The sequence below is a fragment of the Sphaerodactylus townsendi genome, linkage group LG07 (assembly GCF_021028975.2).
Source record: "Sphaerodactylus townsendi isolate TG3544 linkage group LG07, MPM_Stown_v2.3, whole genome shotgun sequence".
Classification (NCBI taxonomy): Eukaryota; Metazoa; Chordata; class Lepidosauria; order Squamata; family Sphaerodactylidae; genus Sphaerodactylus; species Sphaerodactylus townsendi.
Window position 1 is genome coordinate 1,042,269 of NC_059431.1, and position 21,329 is coordinate 1,063,597.

General features: G+C 49.6%; 1 protein-coding gene across 1 annotated transcript in view; it reads left to right on the forward strand.

Annotated features, from left to right (window-relative positions):
- Positions 1-2,631: 2,631 nt before the first annotated feature.
- Positions 2,632-21,329, forward strand: part of LOC125436062 (dynein axonemal intermediate chain 1-like) — a 56,026-nt gene continuing 37,328 nt past the window's right edge. The window contains exon 1 of the mRNA XM_048502647.1: positions 2,632-2,728. Within this exon, the coding sequence (XP_048358604.1) occupies positions 2,636-2,728 (93 nt within the window). The 5' untranslated portion in view covers positions 2,632-2,635. The remainder of the gene's footprint in view (positions 2,729-21,329) is intronic.

A 21,329-nucleotide genomic window follows, 5' to 3' on the forward strand; every position in this document is an offset into this window, starting at 1 on the left:
TAAAAGGGGCTTGGACAGATTGATGGAGGAGAAGTCGATTTATGGCTACCAATCTTGATCCTCCTTGATCTGAGATTGCAAATGCCTGAGCAGACCAGGTGCTCGGGAGCAGCAGCAGCAGCAGCAGAAGGCCATTGCTTTCACCTCCTGCACGTGAGCTCCCAAAGGCACCTGGTGGGCCACTGCGAGTAGCAGAGAGCTGGACTAGATGGACTCTGGTCTGATCCAGCTGGCTTGTTCTTATGTTCTTATGTTCTTAAGACTTCAGACACTTCCCAGGCTAAAATGGTGGTAACCGATCAACCCCCTAATACTGTCAGGATGTGCTTTCTCCTTTTTCCCTCAGGTGAGGGCATTCACACCTACTCCGGAGAAGGGGCTCCCCTCTCCTATGTTAATGGACCTTTCTCTTTCTTTCATTTCCTTTGATGCTTGCAACTATAGAAACTAGGAATGACCCTGGCGCAGAGCCGTAGTGTGGGGGAACTGCGCCGGGGGCACAAGCGTGCCCTGCACCCCTGCCATGCCCCTGGAACGCCCCCAGCCCCACCCCGGCACGCACCCAGTGCAAGATGCCTCCCCTGTCCCCAGGGCTCTACGCCACTGCCCTGGCACCAACTCTGGAGGGGGTGGCAGCTAGTGACTGATCTATCACTGCTCTGACCTTGGGGATTCTCACCTCCCCAACGGCTCTGTCTTTCTGCTGTGTCTTTCTCACATTCCATGGGGAAAGGGAGGGGGGATTTATAGTTGCTGCGTGGGGATAAAGACAGGGGCGATTGCAAACGTAGTCAGGACTGGCTTTCGCAAAGCCAGGTATGTGCTGTTGTTTCCAATAAAGACTTCAGATCAAGAATCCAGAGTCCCTTATTGACTTCAGTCACAGAACCTGACATCCTGGAGTTAAGTCAAAACTCCTTGGAATCAGCCGCTTGGCTGAGGACCTTTAGATTCTGGCTGCGAATTCATTTTCTCTCGGGCTGTAATCCCCTGGTCCACTGCCTGCTCTCTGACACCCATTCCAACCCCTGGTTTTCCATAATTGAAGAAAAAATTGCCTCTATTGGACTGTCAGTGGATTCACTTTGCCCTTTGTCCTATTCAGAAGCTTATAGGAAATTAAAAGGTCAACTATTGGATAGAGAGTTCTCCATCCTAATCACCGCAGCCAAGAAAACGTGCTCCCCCCTGTATTTTTCTCTCCCATTTGAATGGGACCACTTGGCACACTACCTGTATTGCTTAATAAACCGCGTTCAAAGGAGAGCCATAATGCTCGCCAGGTTTAATGTTATGCCTTCTGCCTTGTTGCATGGCAGATTTAGTAAGCAAGAAAAGGCTGAAAGATTGTGCCCATGTAACGACGGCTCAGTTGAATCTCTGGCCCACCAATTACTACACTGTCTCAGATTCAAGGAAGTCAGATCCAAGTATGTGAATCTTACTCCTTTACATTTACCCGATCTCCCCGATTTAATTAGATTACACTACTTGTTGGACAATCCTGATCCTTCTCTCTGTATGACAGTGGCAGACTTTCTCCTGGAAATTACCAAACGCCAGTAGATTTCCTTCGACCTAACATTTATTTCCTGTATTGTATATGCTTTTTAATCCATTTTTTTTATTATTGTTGTACTGTTGTCTATGCCAATAAAGGCTTGCTTCAGAACTTGACATATACAAAGCCCAGGTGAGCCACCTGCCACCTGGAGGTACAGACAGTAGTCCTTATGCAGCAGATCTTAACGGGCAGGCAGAACAATGTAGGAAGACAGCAGCCCTTCAACTATCTCACCAAAGACTCGTGGAATACGAAAACGGGCCCTTTTGTGGATTAAAAACTGGGTCAATTACTGGAAGAATCTCCCGACTGTTGTGGGTGCAGTGTGAGAATCATTCTCCAGCCCCTTTGCAAGGGAACTGTGGGTTGCCTTGGTGGTTAGCTTGTTGAAGCAGCGGATTCACTCGGAGTAGACCACCTTGCAGGACGCAATGTAGACAAGAACTGACAGACGCACAGTCACCAGTGCAGTTCTATTTATTTCTATCTACTGACAAAGTGCTTCGCCAAACCACAGGTGTTTGCAGGCACACATCACTCTGCTGCCTGTGCTTACTATATACAACAGTGGTACCAATCAGGTGCCCTCACCTTATCAGGTTTTGCACACGGTACAAGCTGTGCACTCAGTCCTAATCTGCACACGGCACCTGCTAGGAGGAGGGTCCAGCTGTCATTTAGATTTTGCTCATCTAGACATATGTTCTGGCACCCCTTCCAAAATTGGTATGACAGCATATACATTATTTACAACCCAGTATAGCCTCTTGGGGCAGTTGAGTGTCGCAGGCTGGCTTTGTTTCAGAGGCCATCTCTCAGCCTTGGTCTTCTGGCCCAGAACTGGCACAACTGTCCTGGCCTTATCGGCCACACCAGCAAAAAGCTGCTAACAGCTCACAGGAATGGCCTCCTGGCGAGCGAATCTCCTGGCTTCAGGCTGCCCTGAACACCGTCCCCGTCAAAGTCACTTGTCTCTCCAAATGTTCGCTGAACTTCTTCTGCCAGGGAGTGGATTCTTCAAGGACCCATTTTTGCAAACTGACACCTGAGCTTTCTCTTTGCAGGACCCCCATGTTCATCTACGACCTGAACTCAGCTGTGGGTGACGTGGCCTGGGCTCCTTATTCTTCCACGGTCTTTGCTGCTGTTACCACTGATGGAAAGGTGAGACCGTAGAATCGTAGACTCCTAGAGTTGGAAGAGACCCCAGGGCAGTGGTGGGATCCAAAAATTTTAGTAACAGGTTCCCATGGTGGTGGGATTCAAACAGTGGCGTAGCGCCAATGGGGCTGGGCGGGGCACGATGGGGGCGTGGTTGGACATTCCTGGGCAGGGCTGTGGCAAGGATGCAGCCGCTGCGCCAGTCCTTGGGCGGGAAACGAATGCACGCAGGCGCAGGCTGCCACGCGCGCCGGTGCACCTCCTGCTAGACTGCTTCAAGTTCGGCGCGCTACTGCTGAGAGGAGGGGCGAAACTAAGGCAGAAATCACGTGGCAAAATCACCCATTAGTAACCCCCTCTCGGCACACACAAATAATTAGTAACCTACTCTCAGGAACCTGTGAGAACCGGCTGGATCCCACCTCTGCCCCTGGGGCCATCAAGTTCAACCCCCTGCCAGGCAAGAACACACAATCAAAGCGGGCCAAAACCAGTCCCGGAAGCACCACTGGAGTTTTAGGGCGCGTTTTCTGTTCTCCAGATACTTTTATATTGCATCTAGTATTTGACGCTGCTGAAGTATACCCCGAAAAAGGAACAAGTCCTCTTCAGTTTACTCCATTGGGAAAGTGTGTGTGAGCAAGACTTGGGGAGAAGGGAAATGCCATTCATAGGAGCCCACCAATTGCAGGATCCGCAATTGGTGAATGTTAAGTTGACCCTTGGAAAGAACGATGCAGTAAGTGGTGGAAAACCTTTTGTGCCTCACCTTTATGGCTCCATTCTCGTTGCCATAAGCCGGGGTCTCCAAACCTTTTGGTCCTGCAGGCACCTTTGGCCGCTGCAGGAGGGGGAGCCTGGCACCAAATGGCTGCCCTGGCTCACCTTCAGTCACACCATGAAGATCCTTGTGTTGTGGTGGTAGCTGCTGCCAAGGCAACATTTTAAAAAATCCGCACAGCCGTTCAGTTCTCCAAAGACCAGAGGTGGGATCCAGCAGGTTCCCACAGGTTCCCGAGAGTAGGTTACTAATTATTGGTGTGTGCCGAGAGGGGGTGACTAATGGGTGATTTTTGCCTTCGTTACGCCCCTCCTCTCAGCAGTAGCGTGCAGAACTGGAAGCAGTCTAGCAGGAGGTGCACCGGCGGGCGTGGCAGCCCGCGCCTGCGTGCATTCGTTTCCCGCCCAAGGACCGGCGCAGCGGCTGCGTCCTTGCCACAGCCCCGCCCAGGAATGTCTCCTGCCTCTGAATGCTCCAGCCACGCCTTCGCCGATGCGTGCTCTGCCCAGCCCCATTGGAAAAAAGCAATACCACAGTTTGAATCCCACCACCATGGGGAACTCCGTTAATGTGTGTTTTGGATCCCACCACTGCCAAAGACCAATCTGAACCTTTGCTGGGGAAAGCCCCGTCTGCCCCGGCACTTCCTAAGAACATTTGTCAGACATCATGGTGTTGGTGGATGCTCTGAAGCTCATGAACACCACGTTGGGGATTGTGTGTGTGTGTGTGTGTGTGTGTGTGTGTTGACAGAGTAGAACAGAAGAGACTGATTCTCAGTTGCTTTTTATATATGAGTTTACTAACTATAAAGGGAGTGTTACATGGAGATAAAATAAGAAATCGTTTCTTTCCTGTTACACTTCCACATTACCGTACGTTTGGTTACATCTTGGTACCTATCTGCCACCTCGTTCTCACGATTGTGGTGGTTTTAAGAACATAAGAACATAAGAACAAGCCAGCTGGATCAGACCAGAGTCCATCTAGTCCAGCACTCTGCTACTGCAGCGGCCCACCAGGTGCCTTTGGGAGCTCACATGCAGGAGGTGAAAGCAATGGCCTGCTTCTGCTGCTGCTGCTCCCGAGCACCTGGTCTGCTAAGGCATTTGCAACCTCAAATCAGGGAGGATCAAGATTGGGAGCCATAGATCGACTTCTCCTGTTTCTCAACCAGTTTTTAATCCATAGGAGGACTTCCCCTTTTAGTCCTTGATTGCTGAGTTTTCTCAATAGTCTCTGGTGAGTTTTCTCAAGAGTCTCTGGTTTTGTGTCTGCTCAAACCAAGAAACAGAGTTAACTTTATAACTTCAGATGTACCTGCTCACTCACGTGTTAGAAATGGCTAGCTGACTGACCAATAGCTCATGAATAGACCAGGTCATAAACAATGATTTCAACAACTTGTTTACATACGGTTAACCCTTTCATAAATGAGTTGCGGCAGACACTCGCAAAACCCCAACAGGGATCCATGAAACGGTAGGGGAGGATGTCTCTGTGTGTAGAGAGTTCTGCGTGCTCTGTGACAGGATTGCGTCTGCCCAGAGGTGTGGTTCTGCCTTTCCCCAGAGGGTGCTGTCTGGCTAGCACTTCCCTCGCCGTCCAGCGTCTGCTTTTAGCACTTAAAGATTTGTGGCTGACTCACGAGGAAGTTGTCAGGTCCCAGTTGCTCCATCCTTACCCTCTGTAACAAGATGCAATTTTGGCAGCTATTCTTAGACGAACTGATTTTTGAAAATGATTTGGAAAGAGCCATAATTGATGCTTCCATTTGAGCTTCAAGCAGCCAGTGAGCCTCCAAAGGCCTGTTACTGAAATGGACCCTGGCTGGGTTTGCTCTACGTTGCTTGCCTGTGTGGTTCAATCCAAGGGTCTTTCTGACGCGTGCATCTTGAGTGGAAACAGGGAAACTCGGAATGGGGATTTTTGCATGGATAGCGGCGGTTACTTACCCAGTTGCCTGCAGCATTGTCTCAAGGGCAAATCACCGCATGCGTTCCGGGTTACGTTTGCCGCCGGCTACCAGCATTCAGTCCCTCATCTAGAAGAAGAAGAAGAAGAAGAAGAAGAAAAAGGAGAAGAAAAAGGAGAAGAAAAAGAAGAAAAAGAAGAAGAAGAAAAAGGAGAAGAAAAAGAAAAAGAAAAAGAAGAAAAAGAAAAAGAAGAAAAAGAAAAAGAAAAAGAAAAAGAGAAGAAAAAGAGAAGAAGAAGAAGAGTTTGGATTTATATCCCCCCTTTCTCTCCTGCAGGAGACTCAAAGGGGCTGACAATCTCCTTGCCCTTCCCCCCTCACAACAAACACCCTTTGAGGTGGGTGGGGCTGAGAGAGCTCCGAGAAGCTGTGACTAGCCTAAGGTCACCCAGCTGGTGTGTGTGGGAGTGCCCAGGCTAATCTGAATCCCCCAGATAAGCCTCCGCAGCTCAGGCGGCAGAGCTGGGAATCAAACCCGGTTCCTCCAGATTAGATACACGAGCTCTTAACCTCCCACGCCACTGCTGCTCCTAGTTAGACGCTCTGGACTAAACATTTTCAAATGGGCTTTGCCTGTACAAACCTGTTAGCCCCAGAGTTCTCCAGGTTTTATCTATGAGATAATATTAATTAATTAATTAGACTTGTCATACTGCCCATTCCCGTTGGGCTCTGAGCAGTGTACAAAGGATAAACACCAGTAAACTCAAAACCAAATAGTTAAAAACCAAATTAATTAAATTCAACAGCAAACCAAAAAAACCAACAACCCCTAATGTCAAATGGCAACCCAAAGAAACCTCCAATCCCCAGGGAGGGGACCGGCACAGCACAAGCAGCTGGTGTGATGGCATGTGAGGGATGGCGGGAGAGGCAATCAGTGACACTAGTGGAACAGCTCTGTTTTGCAGGCCCTGCGGAACTCTCCAAGGTGCTGCAGGGCCCTGATGGCTGGAGGGCGGGCGTTCCACCAGGCAGGGGAGGCTGGTCCCCAACCCCTCAATGATGCGACCAGCCTCTACCGATCCAGGGCTTTTACTGCCCTAACCCAGTGATGGCGAACCTATGGCACGGGTGGATCGGTAGGATCCACCCAGGCAGGATCGGTAGAGGCTGGTCGCATCATTGAGGGGTTGGGCGCAGTGATGGCGAACCTTTTCAAGACCGAGTGCCCAAATTGCAACCCAAACCCCGCAGTTTAACCTGAATGCTGAGGTTTTAGTTTAGAAAAAACCGGTTGGCTCCTTCTTCCTCTGCCACACCCGTTTGTGCAGGGGCCAGCCTGCTCTAGCCTCCAGCAAGTCCCGCGCTCTGTGCCTCTCTAGCATTTCTGCCTCCTCTATGCCCTCCCTCAGGCAGCAGCCACCCAGAGCACAGACACCAGGCCCGCCAGCCAAGACCTCCTTGCTCACCGTGGTGCGTGCAAATCGTGCTCAGTGGCCCAGGCCAGCCTTGATGTGTGTGTGTGTGGGGGGGGGTGTGATTTTCCGTCCCCCACTTGTTGAACTCTGTGTGTGCGTGCCCACAGAGAGGGCTTCAAGTGCCGCCTCTGGCACCCGTGCCATAGGTTCGCCATCACTGGGTTAGGGCAGTAAAAGCCCTGGATCGGTAGAGGCTGGTCGCATCATTGAGGGGTTGGGGACCACCAGCAAGTTTGCCTCAATAGAGCGAAGAGGCTGATTAGGGACACACGGGGAAAGATGATCCCTGAGGTATGAGGGCCCCTGGCTGCAAAGGGCCTGAAAGGTTAAAACCAGCACCTTGAAGGTGATCCAGCATTCCACTGGGACCCCGTGCAGCTGGCCCTACTCAGGGGAGATATGGTCCCTAGGAGAGCCAAACATGTACACTGTGATTCTCAGTCCTACCTATCTCATAAGGTGTCTGTTGTGGGGAAAGGAAGGGAAGGAGGCTGTAAACAGTGGCGTAGGAGGTTAAGAGCTCGTGTATCTAATCTGGAGGAACTGGGTTTGATTCCCCACACTGCCGCCTGAGCTGTGGAGGCTTATCTAGGGAATTCAGATTAGCCTGTGCACTCCCACACATGCCAGCTGGGTGACCTTGGGCTAGTCTCAGCTTCTCAGAGCTCTCTCAGCCCCACCTACCTCACAGGGTGTTTGTTGTGAGGGGGGAAGGGCAAGGAGATTGTCAGCCCCTTTGAGTCTCCTACAGGAGAGAAAGGGGGGATATAAATCCAAACTCCTCCTACTCCTCCTCCTCCTCCTCCTCCTCCTCCTCTTCCTCTTCCTCTTCCTCTTCCTCTTCCTCTTCCTCTTCCTCTTCTTCTAAATTGCTTTGAGACTCTTAGGGTTGAGGAAAGTGGGATATAAATCCAAACTCTTCTATTTCAGTTGTGATTTGCGGTGTTTTTTGTAAACATACAATAGCAGCCCCAGGTTGTCCAGAGCAGAGAATCAAAGCACTGTTGAGGTTTCTTAGGCCTATTCTTCCTGTGGAATTTTCCACATCACCTGCTGCTCCAGCATGGTATAATTTCCTCCTGATCTCTCCCACAGCATTTGTGAATGGATCCTTATCACTTCTTGGGGAGGAATCAATGCTGCTCTTCAATGTGTAGGCAAATCCGCCCATTATTTTATACGACCATTACAGTCCTCTTAGATAATTATAGTAATAAGTATGAGCAGTGCCTTTGGCTATAAGGTAAACACGGTACTTAATTCCTTCCCTTGGAAAACAAGAACTGATCGTTAGCCATTAATTCATGAATTCTGTCTGGTAGGCTGCAGAGCATACAGGCTGTAAAACAAAGGAGCGTAAAGAACGGCAGGCTTCGTGTTGATCTGTTTGGGGCTGTGTAGGGATGGGTGGAGGAAGGGGAAAGTGAGGATGGGGTATGAGTCTGAAATTGTGTGCATTGAGGAATGCTGCTGTAAATTTCGTTGTGCGCGCACAATGACAATAAAATGCTTATACTTATGCAGAAGAGGAAGTCTGACTTAATGAGGCTTACTTCTGAGTAAAAATATAATAGACCCTTGCCAATTTTTATCTCTTTTGAGAGCCGGCGTGGTGTAGTGGTTAAGATCAGGTGCACTCTAATCTGGGGAACCGGGTTTGATTCCCCACTCTGCCACTTGAGCTGTGGAGGCTTATCTCAAGATAAGCTTGAGCACTCCAACACATGCCAGCTGGGTGACCTTGGGCTAGTCATAGTTCTTCGGAGCTCTCTCAGTCCCACCTACCTCACAGGCTGTTTATTGTGGAGATGGCAGGAAGGGAAAGGATATTGTAAACCTCTTTGAGTCTCCTTACAGGAGAGAAAGGGGGGATATAAATCCAAACTCCTCCTCCTCCTCCTCCTCCTATTGAATTCTGAATTCTGACTGGCCTTTTGTTCTGGGCCATCTGTCTTCCCATGGAGAACTGCCGGCCTTCTGACTCAATTGCCAGGCTCAGAAGCAAAGGAAAGAGCAAGCGAGGGAGCTCCTACCGCATAAATAGATCTGAAAGGAACTTCCAGTTGTCAGTTGCATCTCATGCTGTCATTTGATTGAAGAAATGTCAATTTATTGTAGAAGTGAACTTTTAAGGAGCCCCCCTGCTGCCATTCATTTGTAAGCACTTGTACGAGAAACAATTGACAGATCAAAACAATAACAACAACAGATCAGCTGCCAGATTAACCCGGAGAGTTGGTTTAATTGATCAAAAGGCTTTAATGGATTAAACGTTCCAAGCATGATTGGGTTTTCCCCAGTTTAATCGCTCCTTAGAAGTAGGCCCGTTCCACACAGCAGTGCTCTCCTGATATCCTCGCAGCTGGCCACATGGCATAGTGGCAGTGGGTAAGGTAGCCATCTTGGGTTTGGGTGCTTCCTGGTGATTTGGGGGTGGGGCTAGGGGAGGGCGGGGTTTGTGGAGGGGAGGGACTTAGGGTTAGGGTTAGGGTTAGGGTTGAGCTGTCAGAGAGCCAACTCTCTGGAACAGCCATTTGCACCTAGGGTACTGAGCTCCCCAGTCTGCAGGTGGGATTCCCAGCTCTGGGCTGGGAAACACCTGGAAATCTGGAGATGGATTGCAGGGAGGGCGGAGTCCTCAGTGGGGTACAGTCGGTGGTGGGATTTAGCCGGTTCGCACCACTTCGGCAGAACCGGTTGTTAAAATGGTGCTTTTAAACAACCAGTTGCTAAATTATTTGAATCCCACCACTGGAAACCGGTTCTTAAATTGTATTGTCAAAGGCTTTCACGGCCGGAATCACTGGGGTGCTGTGTGGTTTCCGGGCTGTATGGCCGTGTTCTAGCAGCATTCTCTCCTCACGTTTTGCCTGCATCTGTGGCTGGCATCTTCAGAGGATCTTTTCTCTGGATATATAGAGATTTTACTCCAGGCCATTATTCCCAAAAGAAAAGGAACAGGGACTAATGAAAATTAAATAAAATACTTATTTATTAGCCATCAAAGACCCTACTAGGACTAAACCAAAACAACAAACCCTAAGTCAACAAATAAATAATCCTCTCTCTCCCAATAGGGTTGTGCACCAAAACCAAACAAAAAAGATATTTTCCAGATTTCAGTACAGCAGACTTTAAAATTTTTAGTATTTCCCCCTACCCCCAAAATGCCAAATCCCCCCATACCAGAATTTTTCTTTGGCCTTTTTTGGATATCCAAACATTTTCAGCTCCATTATGCTTTGGGCTCGGGGGCATGGAAAGAGACTGTTTTTTAAAGTAGAGGCACCAAATTCTCAGCATAGCTGCTGGTGACTCTCCTTACAAGGTCTGCCACATTTGGTAAAGGCTGGGTCAGAGGGTTCAATTTTATTGTCCCCCGGATGAAGTAAAAATGGGTGCCAATAAAATTGGACCCCGATGCAACCTTTACCAAACTCGGTCCTCCTTGTAAGGAGAGTCACCAGGAGCTACTCTGCAAATTTGGTGCATGCTTGGTTTTCCTCCTTCTGTCCCATATGCTGGGGTTTGTTTGGAGGTTGGCCAACATTTACTCCATACGATAGTGTGACCAGATGTCCCGCTTTTGGCGGGACAGTCCCGCTTTTCACCAATTGGTCCCGCGTCCCACGGGGTTTTTTAAATATCCCGATTTTTGGAAGGCTGCCGCACTGCCTTCTGGGGCGCTCCCGTTTCCCGCCCTGTGACAGGGCAGGAAACCGGGGAGCGCCCCAAAAGGCAGTGCGCTCCTGCGGCCGCGTGCGCGCGCCCCACTTTAAAAAGGTGAAAATCTGGTCACCTTACCATGTGAGAGCATGGTGCATGACCTTCCAATTTTGGATACGATTGTGCTTTTAACAGCTGTGATCAGAGTCCTACTTACCAGACTCTTTCTTTCCCAACCAAACCGGAATGGTGGTCTTTTGTCGAGGCGAAACGCCATGAATCGGGCTGATCCTTGGATGCATTGGCGCTATTGAATGCTAACGAGTTGAAGCCGATTATCAAAAAGATTATATGATCCTGAGCACAGCTATTTGATGCGGCAGGCAAACAGACACTGCTCTCCCTTGTCTTTGGGCATGCCACCGAAACCATCCACCATGGCTAGATATGTCTATGTGGCTACGTAGCCCAGAGTGCAACGAGCATTAACTCTTGCCAGATGTAATATTCTCCCCTCATCTGCCAGTCAGGGTAGAACACAGAAAGTGCCTTTTAATGAAAGATTCTGTCCCTGAAACTCAGCTTATGGTTTATGGTTTATTGGATTTGTATACTGCCCTCTCCCGAAGGGCTCAGGGTGTTGAACAACAACTGCAATAACAATACAATGATCATGGGATTCTTTCGTTTGGAGAGGAGACGTCTGAGGGGGGATAGGATGGAAGTCTATAAAATTATGCACAGGGTAGAAAATGTTGACAGAGAGACATTTTTCTCTCTTTCTCACAATACTAGAACCAGGGGGCCTTCATTGAAAATGCTGGGGGGAAGAATTAGGACTAATAAAAGGAAACACTTCTTCACGCAACGTGTGATTGGTGTTTGGAATATGCTGCCCCAGGAGGTGGTGATGGCCACTCACCTGGATAGCTTTAAAAGGGGCTTGGACAGATTGATGGAGGAGAAGTCGATCTCTGGCTCCCAATCTTGATCCTCCTTGATCTGAGATTGCAAATGCCTTAGCAGGCCAGGTGATCGGGAGCAGCAGCAGCAGAAGGCCCTTGCTTTCACATCCTGCACCTGGTGGGCCACTGCGAGTAGCAGAGTGCTGGACTAGATGGACTCTGGTCTGATCCAGCAGGCTCTTTCTTATGTTCTTATAATATAAGCAACGACCATCAAAGGACACAATATCAACAAACATGAAATAAATAACCATCGTATTACAATGAAACATTCTAACTACAATAAATATAACATTTTAAATATAGGGTTATAACAACAGAAGCATCAACATTCCAACATCAGTACAGAAACAGAGGCCTCAGTAATCATAGCATAACGTCATGGAATAACAGAAGCATCAACATTTTAACATTTCAATATCATAACATCAAGTAACAGAGGCAATGATAACCATAGCAATAATAACAACATAGAGTAACATAGATCTATGGCTAACAGTCTTGATCCTTCTTGATCTGAGATTGCAAATGCCCTAGCAGACCTGGTGCTCAGGAGCAGCAGCAGCAGCAGAAGGCCATTGCTTTCACATCCTGCATGTGAGCACCCAAAGGCACCTGGTGGGCCACTGCAAGTAGCAGAGTGCTGGACTAGATGGACTCTGGTCTGATCCAGCAGGCTCTTTCTTATGTTCTCATGTTCTTAACAGAAGCAATGACATTCAACATTTCTATATCATTAGCTCACATAACAACAACATTAATAATCATAACGAACATAATAAACTATATAAGTAACAATGGTCATAGCAATGAGCATCCCTAGCAGCATAAACAAAACATAAGGAGATGGCGACTTTCTCTTTCCAGAATATACTACAAGCACCAACCCAGAACTACCCACCACCCAATATCAACTACAACTATGTTATGAAGAATCGGTCCAACATGTGTTATTCCATTGTCCAATACATAGCTTAGCTAGAAACAAATTTCTAGACCCGTGGCTGAGAACTTGCACTGATTATACTGATTTATCAACTATGGTTACTCTATTAGACAATGAACCTGCAAAAGTATTGGAAGGCTTGGCTAACTTTTCTGTGCTCTGTTATTAGCAAATGGTTTTAACTGTACTGGGAATTGTATTTATTATACTGTGTTTTTTTCATTTACCGTATATACTCGCGTATAAGCCGAGTTTTTCAGCCTTGTTTTAACGCTGAAAAATGCCCCCTCGGCTTATACACGAGTCCTGCTTACCAGCCGGCAATTCAGGCCTCTGCCGAGGCTGGGGGCGAGGCTGGGGGCGTGGCTGGGATGACCTCCCTGCGGCTGCACAAGCCACTTGTTGCTGCCCTCCTTGGAGGGTGAAGGGGAGCCCTGGCTGGCTGGGCTTCCTCAAACCCAGGGAGGCAGAGGGAGCTCCTTATTTGGGCAGTGACTCTCCCTGATGTCATTGCCCAAATAAGGAGCTCCCTCTGCCTCTGGGTTGGGTTTGAGGAATCCCAACCTGCTGGAGATGGAGAGGAGTCTCTATTTCAGCACTGACTCTCCCGATGTCATTGCCCAAATGAAGGAGCTCCTCTGCCTCCTGGGCTGGGTTTGAGGAATCCCAACCCTGCCCGGGAGATGGAGGGAGCTCCTCATTTGGGCACTGACTCTCCCTGATGTCATTGCCCAACATGAGCTCCCTCTGCCTCTGGGCTGGGTTTGAGGAACTCTAACCTGTCGGGAGGAGGAGGAGCTTCCTATTTGGGCACTGACTTCCCTGATGTCATTGCCCAAATAATGAGCCCCTCTGCCTCTGGGCTGGAGTTTGAGGAATCCCAACCTGTCGGGATGAGGGAGTTTCCTTATTTTGGGCACTGACTCTCCTGGAGTGTCATTGCCCAAACAAGGAGCTCCCTCTGCCTCTGGGGTTGGGTTTGAGGAATCCCAACCTGCCGGGAGATGGAGGGAGCTCCTTATTTGGGCACTGACTCTCCCTGATGTCATTGCCCAAATAAGGAGCTCCCTCTGCCTCTGGGTTGGGTTTGAGGAATCCCAACCTGCCGGGAGATGGAGGGAGCTCCTTATTTGGGCACTGACTCTCCCTGATGTCATTGCCCAAATAAGGAGCTCCCTCTGCCTCTGGGTTGGGTTTGAGGAATCCCAACCTGCCGGGAGATGGGTGGAGTTTCTCCCATTTGGGCACTGACTCTCCTGATGTCATTGCTCAAATAAGGAGCCCTCTGCCTGTGGGTTGGGTTTGAGGAACCTTAACCTGTCGGGAGATGGGAGGGAGCTCCTCACTTGGGCACTGACTTCCCTGGATGTCAGCTGTCTTTTCAAATAAGGAGCCTTCCTCTGCCTCTCTGGGTTGGGCTTCTGAGGAATCCCAACTCCAAGTCAGATGGGAGGGAGCTCCTTATTCTGGGCACTGACTCTCCTGGGATGTCATTGCCCAAACAAGGAGCTCCTCTGCTCTAGTTGGGTTTGAGGAATCCCAACCTGCCGGGAGATGGAGGGAGCTCCTTATTTGGGCACTGACTCTCCCTGATGTCATTGCCACCAAATAAAGGCTCCTCTGCCTCTAAGGTTGGGTTTGAGGAATCCCAACCTGCCGGGAGATGGAGGGAGCTCCTTGTTGAGCTGACTCCCCTGATGTCATTGCCCAAATAAAGGAGCTCCCCTCTACCTCCTGGAGTTGGAGTTTGAGAATCCCAACCTGCCGGGGAGATGGAGGAGCTCACTTATTTGGGCACTGGCCCCTGATGTCATTGCCCAAATGAAGCTCCCTCTGCACCCCCTGGAGAATCCCAACCACCCGAGGAGATGGAGGGGAGCTCCTTATTTGGTACACTGACTCTCTGATGTCATTGCCCAAATAAGAAACTCCCTAGGTTGGGTTTGAGGAATCCCAACCTGCCGGGAATGGAGGGAGCTCCTTGTTGGGCACTGACTCTCCCGTGTCATTGCCCAAATAGAGGCTCCCTCTCTGGGTTGGGTTGAGATCCCCAACCTGCCCAGGAGGATGGAGGGAGCTCCTTGTTGGGCAGGCGACTCTCCCTGATGTCATTGCCCAGAAAATTTCCCTACCTAATTTGGGTTTGAGGAGTCCCAGCCTGCCGGAGTGGAGGGCTCCTTGGCCCCGGGCGCGGCTCTCCCACAGTGTCATTGCCCAAATAAGGAGCTTCCCTCTAGGTTGGTTTGGAATCCTCCAACCTGCCCGGGGAGGTGCAGGGGAGCCTCCTTATTTGGGCAATGACTCATCAGGGGGATGTCACTGCCCAAATAAGGAGCTCCCTCTGCCTGGGTTGGGGTCCCAGCCTGCCCGAGGGAGATGGAGGCTCCTTGTTTGGGCACTGACTCCCCCCCAGTGTCATTGCCCAAATAAGGAAACTCCCTCAGGTTGGGTTTGAGGAATCCCAACCTGCCCGGAGATGGAGGCTTATTTGGGCACTGATGACTCCCCTGATGTCATTGCCCTAATAGGGCTCCCTGATCCCAGGGCTTCGGCTTATACCCAGCGGGGAGGTGCAACATATGGCTATTTCCCCAGGTTTTGGTGGTAAAATTAGAAACACCTGGCTTCTACCCTCCACACTCCCTGGAAGTCGGCTTCTACACGAGTTTATACGGTATGCCATTAAAGGTTTATTATTATTATGAATTTAGTGCCTGCAAGCTTCCGTAATGCAGAGTGGAAACTTCTCCCAAAGAGTTTGCTCTGATTTATGCCATTAAAGGTTTATTATTATTATGAATTTAGTGCCTGCAAGCTTCCGTAGCCGAGTGGTCTCCCAGATCCCAGTCTGAAACTCTGCGCTGTGCTGGCTCTCCCGATTCCCTGGGACCTACTTAATCAGGAAGCCTAGCAGGCGAGGAGGGGATGAGTGGCTTTTAAGCATTACTTAAACGTGGCACAGATTCATTTTCAACAGGAGCTTTTCTGGTTTGCGTCGGGGGAAGCAATCGTTCCTGGGCTTTGCGTTCCGGAGACCTCCCACTTACGCCACACAGCTCAATTACTGTGGACAATTCAGTCCTGTTGCCTAATGAAGTATCGGCTGTATTTAATTCTGAAAGACATCCACTTTAATAGGGTGTATAAAACTGTGGTGCATGGCCACAAGGGAATGTAGGATTATTGTGTTCAGAAACGGCCACCGAATTGTCTGCAACTGAGAACTGCCTCTTATCCAAGAAGAAGAAGAAAGAGGAGGAGGAGGAGGAGGAGGAGGAGGAGGAGGAAGAATTTGGATTTATATCCCCCCCTTTCTCTCCTGTAAGGAGACTCAAAGGGGCTTACAATCTCCTTGCCCTTCCCCCCTCCCACAACAAATACCCTGTGAGGTGGGTAGGGCCTGAGGGAGCTCTGAAGAACTGTAACTAGCCCGAAGACACCAGCTGGTGTGTTGGAGTGCACAGGCTAACCTAGTTCACCAGATAAGCCCCCACAGCTCAAGTGGCCGAGTGGGGAATCAAACCCGGCTCTCCAGCGAGACAAAGAACAATGGCTACTGAGAGATGAGGATGGGTCTTATCGTATATAAATAAGGAGCGTAGAGAGAGAGCCAAGTGAGCCAAGTGCCAGAATGCCAAACCTTTGGCGTTGGGAGCCCTGTGTGGGTGGTGGTCCCCACCCCCATCCTATTGAGTGACTGCCCGTTCAATCCCAGCAAGCCGGTGGTTCTCTGCGGGGGGGGGGGGGGGCTGCATCTCAGCTGGCTGCTCCCAGGCCCTTTAAGTCCTCACTGCTCAAACCCGTCAACCTTTTGAAATACAGAACATCTCAACTCCGTGTTGACCTTCTAGAAATTTACCAGCCCTCTCTGTCAGCCCGAAGAAGTGGGCTTGCCCTTTTCTGCTGTCTAACAACAGCCGTCGGCTTCCCGGGGTGAACTTCCTGGGTGGTTTTTCTTGCTCCTTTCCAAATTCCATCCTGCAAACCCACATCTTCTGCTGCCTTCTTGCAGCTGTTTCTTCAGCAGAGAGTAAGCCCAGTTCAAAATCATTTTACTTTTATTGTGAAGATTTATTGAAAAAGAAGGAGGAGGAGGAGGAGGAGGAGGAGAAGGAGGAGGAGGAGGAGAAGGAGAAGAAGAAGAAGGAGGAGGAGGAGGAGGAGAAGAAGAAGAAGAAGAAGAAGAAGAAGAAGAGGAGGAGGAGGAGGAGGAGGAGAAGAAGAAGGAGAAGAAGAAGGAGAAGAAGGAGACGAAGAAGGAGAAGGAGGAGGAGAAGAAGAACAAGAAGGACAAGAAGAGGAGGAGGAGGAGAAGAAGAAGGAGAACAAGAACAAGAAGAGGAGGAGGAGGAGGAAGAAGAGGAAGAGGAGGAGTTTGGGCTTCTACCCTGTCTTTCCCCCCCGCCAAGGAGATTCAAGGCAGCTTACAAACTCCTTTTTCCTTTCCTCTCCCCACCGTAGACAACTTGTGAGGTAGATGGGGCTGAGAGAGTTCTGAGAGAACTGTGGCTAGCCCAGTGGTGGGATCCAAAAATTTTAGTAACAGGTTCCCATGGTGGTGGGAGTCAACCTGTGGCGTAGTGCCAATGGGGCTGGGCGGGGCACGACGGGGGCAGGGCATTCCTGGGTGGGGCTGTGGCAAGGACGCAGCCGCTGCGCCGGTCCTTGGGCGGGAAACGAATGCACGCAGGCGCAGGCTGCCACGCACGCCGGAGCACCTCCTGCTAGACTGCTTCAAGTTCTGCGCGCTACTGCTGAGAGGAGGGGCGTAACTAAGGCAAAAACCACGTGGCAAAATCACCCATTAGTAACCCCCTCTCAGCACACACAAATAATTAGTAACCTACTCTCGGGAACCTGTGAGAACCTGCTGGGTCCCACCTCTGGGCTAGCCCAAGGTCACCCAGCAGGAATGTAGGAGCGGGGAAACAAATCCAGTTCACCAGATAAGACTCCGCCACTCATGGGAGGAGCGGGGAACCAAACCTCTGAAGATACCAGCCATAGATTCGCCTCTGAAGATACCCACCGCTAGGATCAAAAGCTACCAGACCACGGCCACACAGCCCGGAAAGCCCGTAGCAGCAGGCTGATTCTGGCTGTGGGAGCCTTCAGCAATATGATGGACGCCAGGTTGTTATCGTTGGCGGTTGTTTCTTTTCTTAGCAGATAAAATCCTCTTTATTACCCTGTCTGAAGCCAGGCCGTTGACAGAGCAAAGTGTCGTGCCCCCGGACCGTTCAATAATGAGACTTCGTGTTTTGACAATTTGTTCTGTTTGAAAACAGCATCAGGAGAAGATGTTCAGACTTCTGTTGCCAGAGCTGAAATCAAGCGCCAACACATCTTCCATGATACCCTCCCCGTCCCAATGTCCTACCACGTCACATAACACCACCCTTCTGTGCCATTTCCCAAGGGGATTTGGACGCTCTCCAGTTCCACGGTCCATAGACAGCACAGTCTCCACTTAGGTCAAAACAACCCACGCTCTTCAGCACTTTGAAGTGCAAAATCCAGCTGCTGTCTAATGAGCAGAGCAGACCTTATACCGCCCTTTTGCCCTGCAGTACTAACCTGGATAGCTTTAAAAGGGGCTTGGACAGATTTATGGAGGAGAAGTCGATTTATGGCTACCAATCTTGATCCTCTTTGATCTGAGATTGCAAATGCCTTAGCAGACCAGGTGATCGGGAGCAGCAGCAGCAGAAGGCCATTGCTTTCACCTCCTGCACGTGAGCTCCCAAAGGCACCTGGTGGGCCACTGCAAGTAGCAGAGTGCTGGACTAGATGGACTCTGATCTGATCCAGCAGGCTAGTTCTTATGTTCTTATGACCTTGCCTCCAAAAACACCCTAAGGCTGATTCCTCATGGGCCAAAAACAGCAGTGTGAAAACGGTGTGAAAACCGTATAAACCCTTTTATGCCATTTTCACACCGTTTTCACCCTGCTGTTTTTGGCCCATGCGGAATCAGCCTCAGAGACAAAGAACAGATAGCGGTCCCAGGGAGGGAGGAACCAAGCAGCCTATGGAGAGAGGATCCCACGTCCCATGATAGGATCGAGCCAGAACTGGGCAGATCATGACACAAGGATTAAAAACAGCTGCTCTTGGTAGTATAACAAGAGACTCCGAAGTCCTTGGCAAGGTAGTTGACGTCTGTGAACTGCTGAACGTGGTGTCTGTGCTTAGACAGAGTCAGATCTCTCCACGGGCCTTGGCAGGACCTGTTCGTGCCCAGTGAGTCCTTTGGGGTCCCTCCGTCTGTATCCATCTCCTGCCAACTGGCTGTTTGAACTTGGTCTCAATAGAAAAGCTGTTTGAACAAGGTCTCAATAGAAAAGCGCACCATGCTGGCCAGCGAGGGGAAACACCTCTGTTCCTGTCTGCGAGGGCACCCACTCATCTGGATCTGTTGGTCTCTGGGTTTAATTTGTGTGCTCATACAAAGCTGCCATCTCTGGACTGTGTCCATCTTGTTCAGGAAGGTGGACGGACAGGAGTTCAGGCCTGAGGCAGACGCCTTCTGCTGCCCTGGCACCATAAGAACATAAGAACAAGCCAGCTGGATCAAACCAGAGTCCATCCAGTCCAGCACTCTGCTACTCGCAGTGGCCCACCAGGTGCCTTTGGGAGCTCTCATGCAGGAGGTGAAAGCAATGGCTTTCTGCTGCTGCTGCTGCTCCCAAGCACCTGGTCTGCTAAGGCATTTGCAATCTCAGATCAAGGAGGATCAAGATTGGGAGCCAGAGATCAACTTCTCCTCCATCAATCTGTCCAAGCCCCTTTTAAAGCTATCCAGGTGAGTGACCATCACCACCTCCTGTGGCAGCATATTCCAAACGCCAATCACACGTTGCGTGAAGAAGTGTTTCCTTTGATTAGTCCTAATTCTTCCCCCCAGCATTTTCAATGGGTGCCCCCTGGTTCTAGTATGGTGAGAAAGAGAGAAAAATGTCTCTCTGTCAACATTTTCTACCCCATGCATAATTTTATAGACTTCAATCCTATCCCCCCTCAGACGCCTCCTCTCCAAACTGAAGAGTCCCAAACGCTGCAGCCTCTCCTCATAGGGAAGGTGCTCCAGTCCCTCAATCACCCTCGTTGCCCTTCTCTGCACTTTTTCTATCTCTTCGATATCCTTTTTGAGATGTGGCGACCAGAACTGAACACAGGACTCCAAGTGGGGTGGAAGCACCATAACCAAATATCCCCTTTCACAATGCATCACACCTTACCAGCTGGGCAAGAGCAGTTGCTACGGGCCAGGAACTGGAGCATATATTGGGGTTGCACCCAGTGGTGGGGTTCAAATAATTTAACAACCGGTTCCAGTGGTGGGACTCAAATAATTTAACAACCGGTTCCAGTGGTGGGACTCAAATAATTTAACAACCGGTTCCAGTGGTGGGACTCAAATAATTTAACAACTGGTTGGTTGTGGTGGGTTTTCCGGGCTGCGTGGCCGTGGTCTGGTGGATCTTGTTCCTAACGTTTCGCCTGCATCTGTGGCTGGCATCTTCAGAGGTGTATCACAGAGAGAAGTCTGTTACACACTGTGTCCAGTTGAATCCGGCCATGAGAGCCTTCGACAATACATTTAACAACTGGTTGTCTCCAAACAGCATTTTAACAACCAGTTCTGCCGAAGTGGTGCAAACCTGCAGAATCCCACCGCTGGTTGCACCCCCAAGCAGTTTCTAAATGCACCCCCCCGCCCCAAAAACGCTCACCAGCTCTGGTCTCCCCTGGGTTTTGTCCAAGTGAGCTGTATTCCGCTCCTGCAGAGAAGATAAACAAGGGGAGAGAATCTGTCTTGAGGACGCTCTGCACGTCAGGATAGAAAGGGCACCTCTGTGTTAAATCATCGCTCACCTTTCGTTGCCGTATCGATTCCATCCATCGCTGCCACATTATCAAATCTCGGGTTTATTTCTGACTTCCCCAGAGTCTGGTGACTCGTCTGTCCTCTGCTTCCTTGCTTACAAAAGTGCCGGTTTGTCTTTGTATCGTTCAACATCTGGGATGCCTGGCCGGTCTTTTTTTTAAATACAACAACCTTTATTAGGCATATTAAAATAAACTCCAGAACATTATACAGACATTTCTGAAGTACAAATCAAAAGTACATTCAAAACACAGACAGAGAAACTGTATCTAGCATTGGACGTTACTTAGAAAATTCTGTCACTTGTAAAAGAAATTTTGCTACTTTTCCCAAGAGCACGGCCTCTGTGTTATTTAACAAAAGCTCCACAACAGAATTGTCAGAGTCTCCTTCAGGTTTGTCTAAGACCCGGCCAGGAGAGAAATTCCTAATACCCACATATCTCGGACAGTCAAGTATAATGTGAGCAAGAGTCTCCACTTGGTTTTTACAGTGTGGACAGACCCGATCCTGGAGAGGGATAGATAGGTAGCGACCCTTTGTAATGGCCGATGGGAAAGTATTGCATCTGGCCCTTGTAATAATCCATCTCTGTTGGGGTTATCTTATCTCTGTTGGCCAGTTTTAAAACATGCACGTACCATTACAAACATCCCCTTCCAGAGGAGGGAAGGAGGTTACATATTAGTCGCCATCCATTAGGTTTTAATTGTAGTGTTTTTTAATGTTTTACACCTGTGATACACCTCTGAAGATGCCGGCCACAGATGCAGGCGAAACGTTAGGAACAAGATCCACCAGACCACGGCCACACAGCCCGGAAACCGACCAGAACCAGTCGAATCCGGCCGTGAAAGCCTTCGACAATACATTGTTTTTTTAATGGTTTACGTGTAATTGTTAGGATTTTATGTTGTTTAATTTGTATACTGCCCAGAGCCCTTCAGGGGTGGACCAGC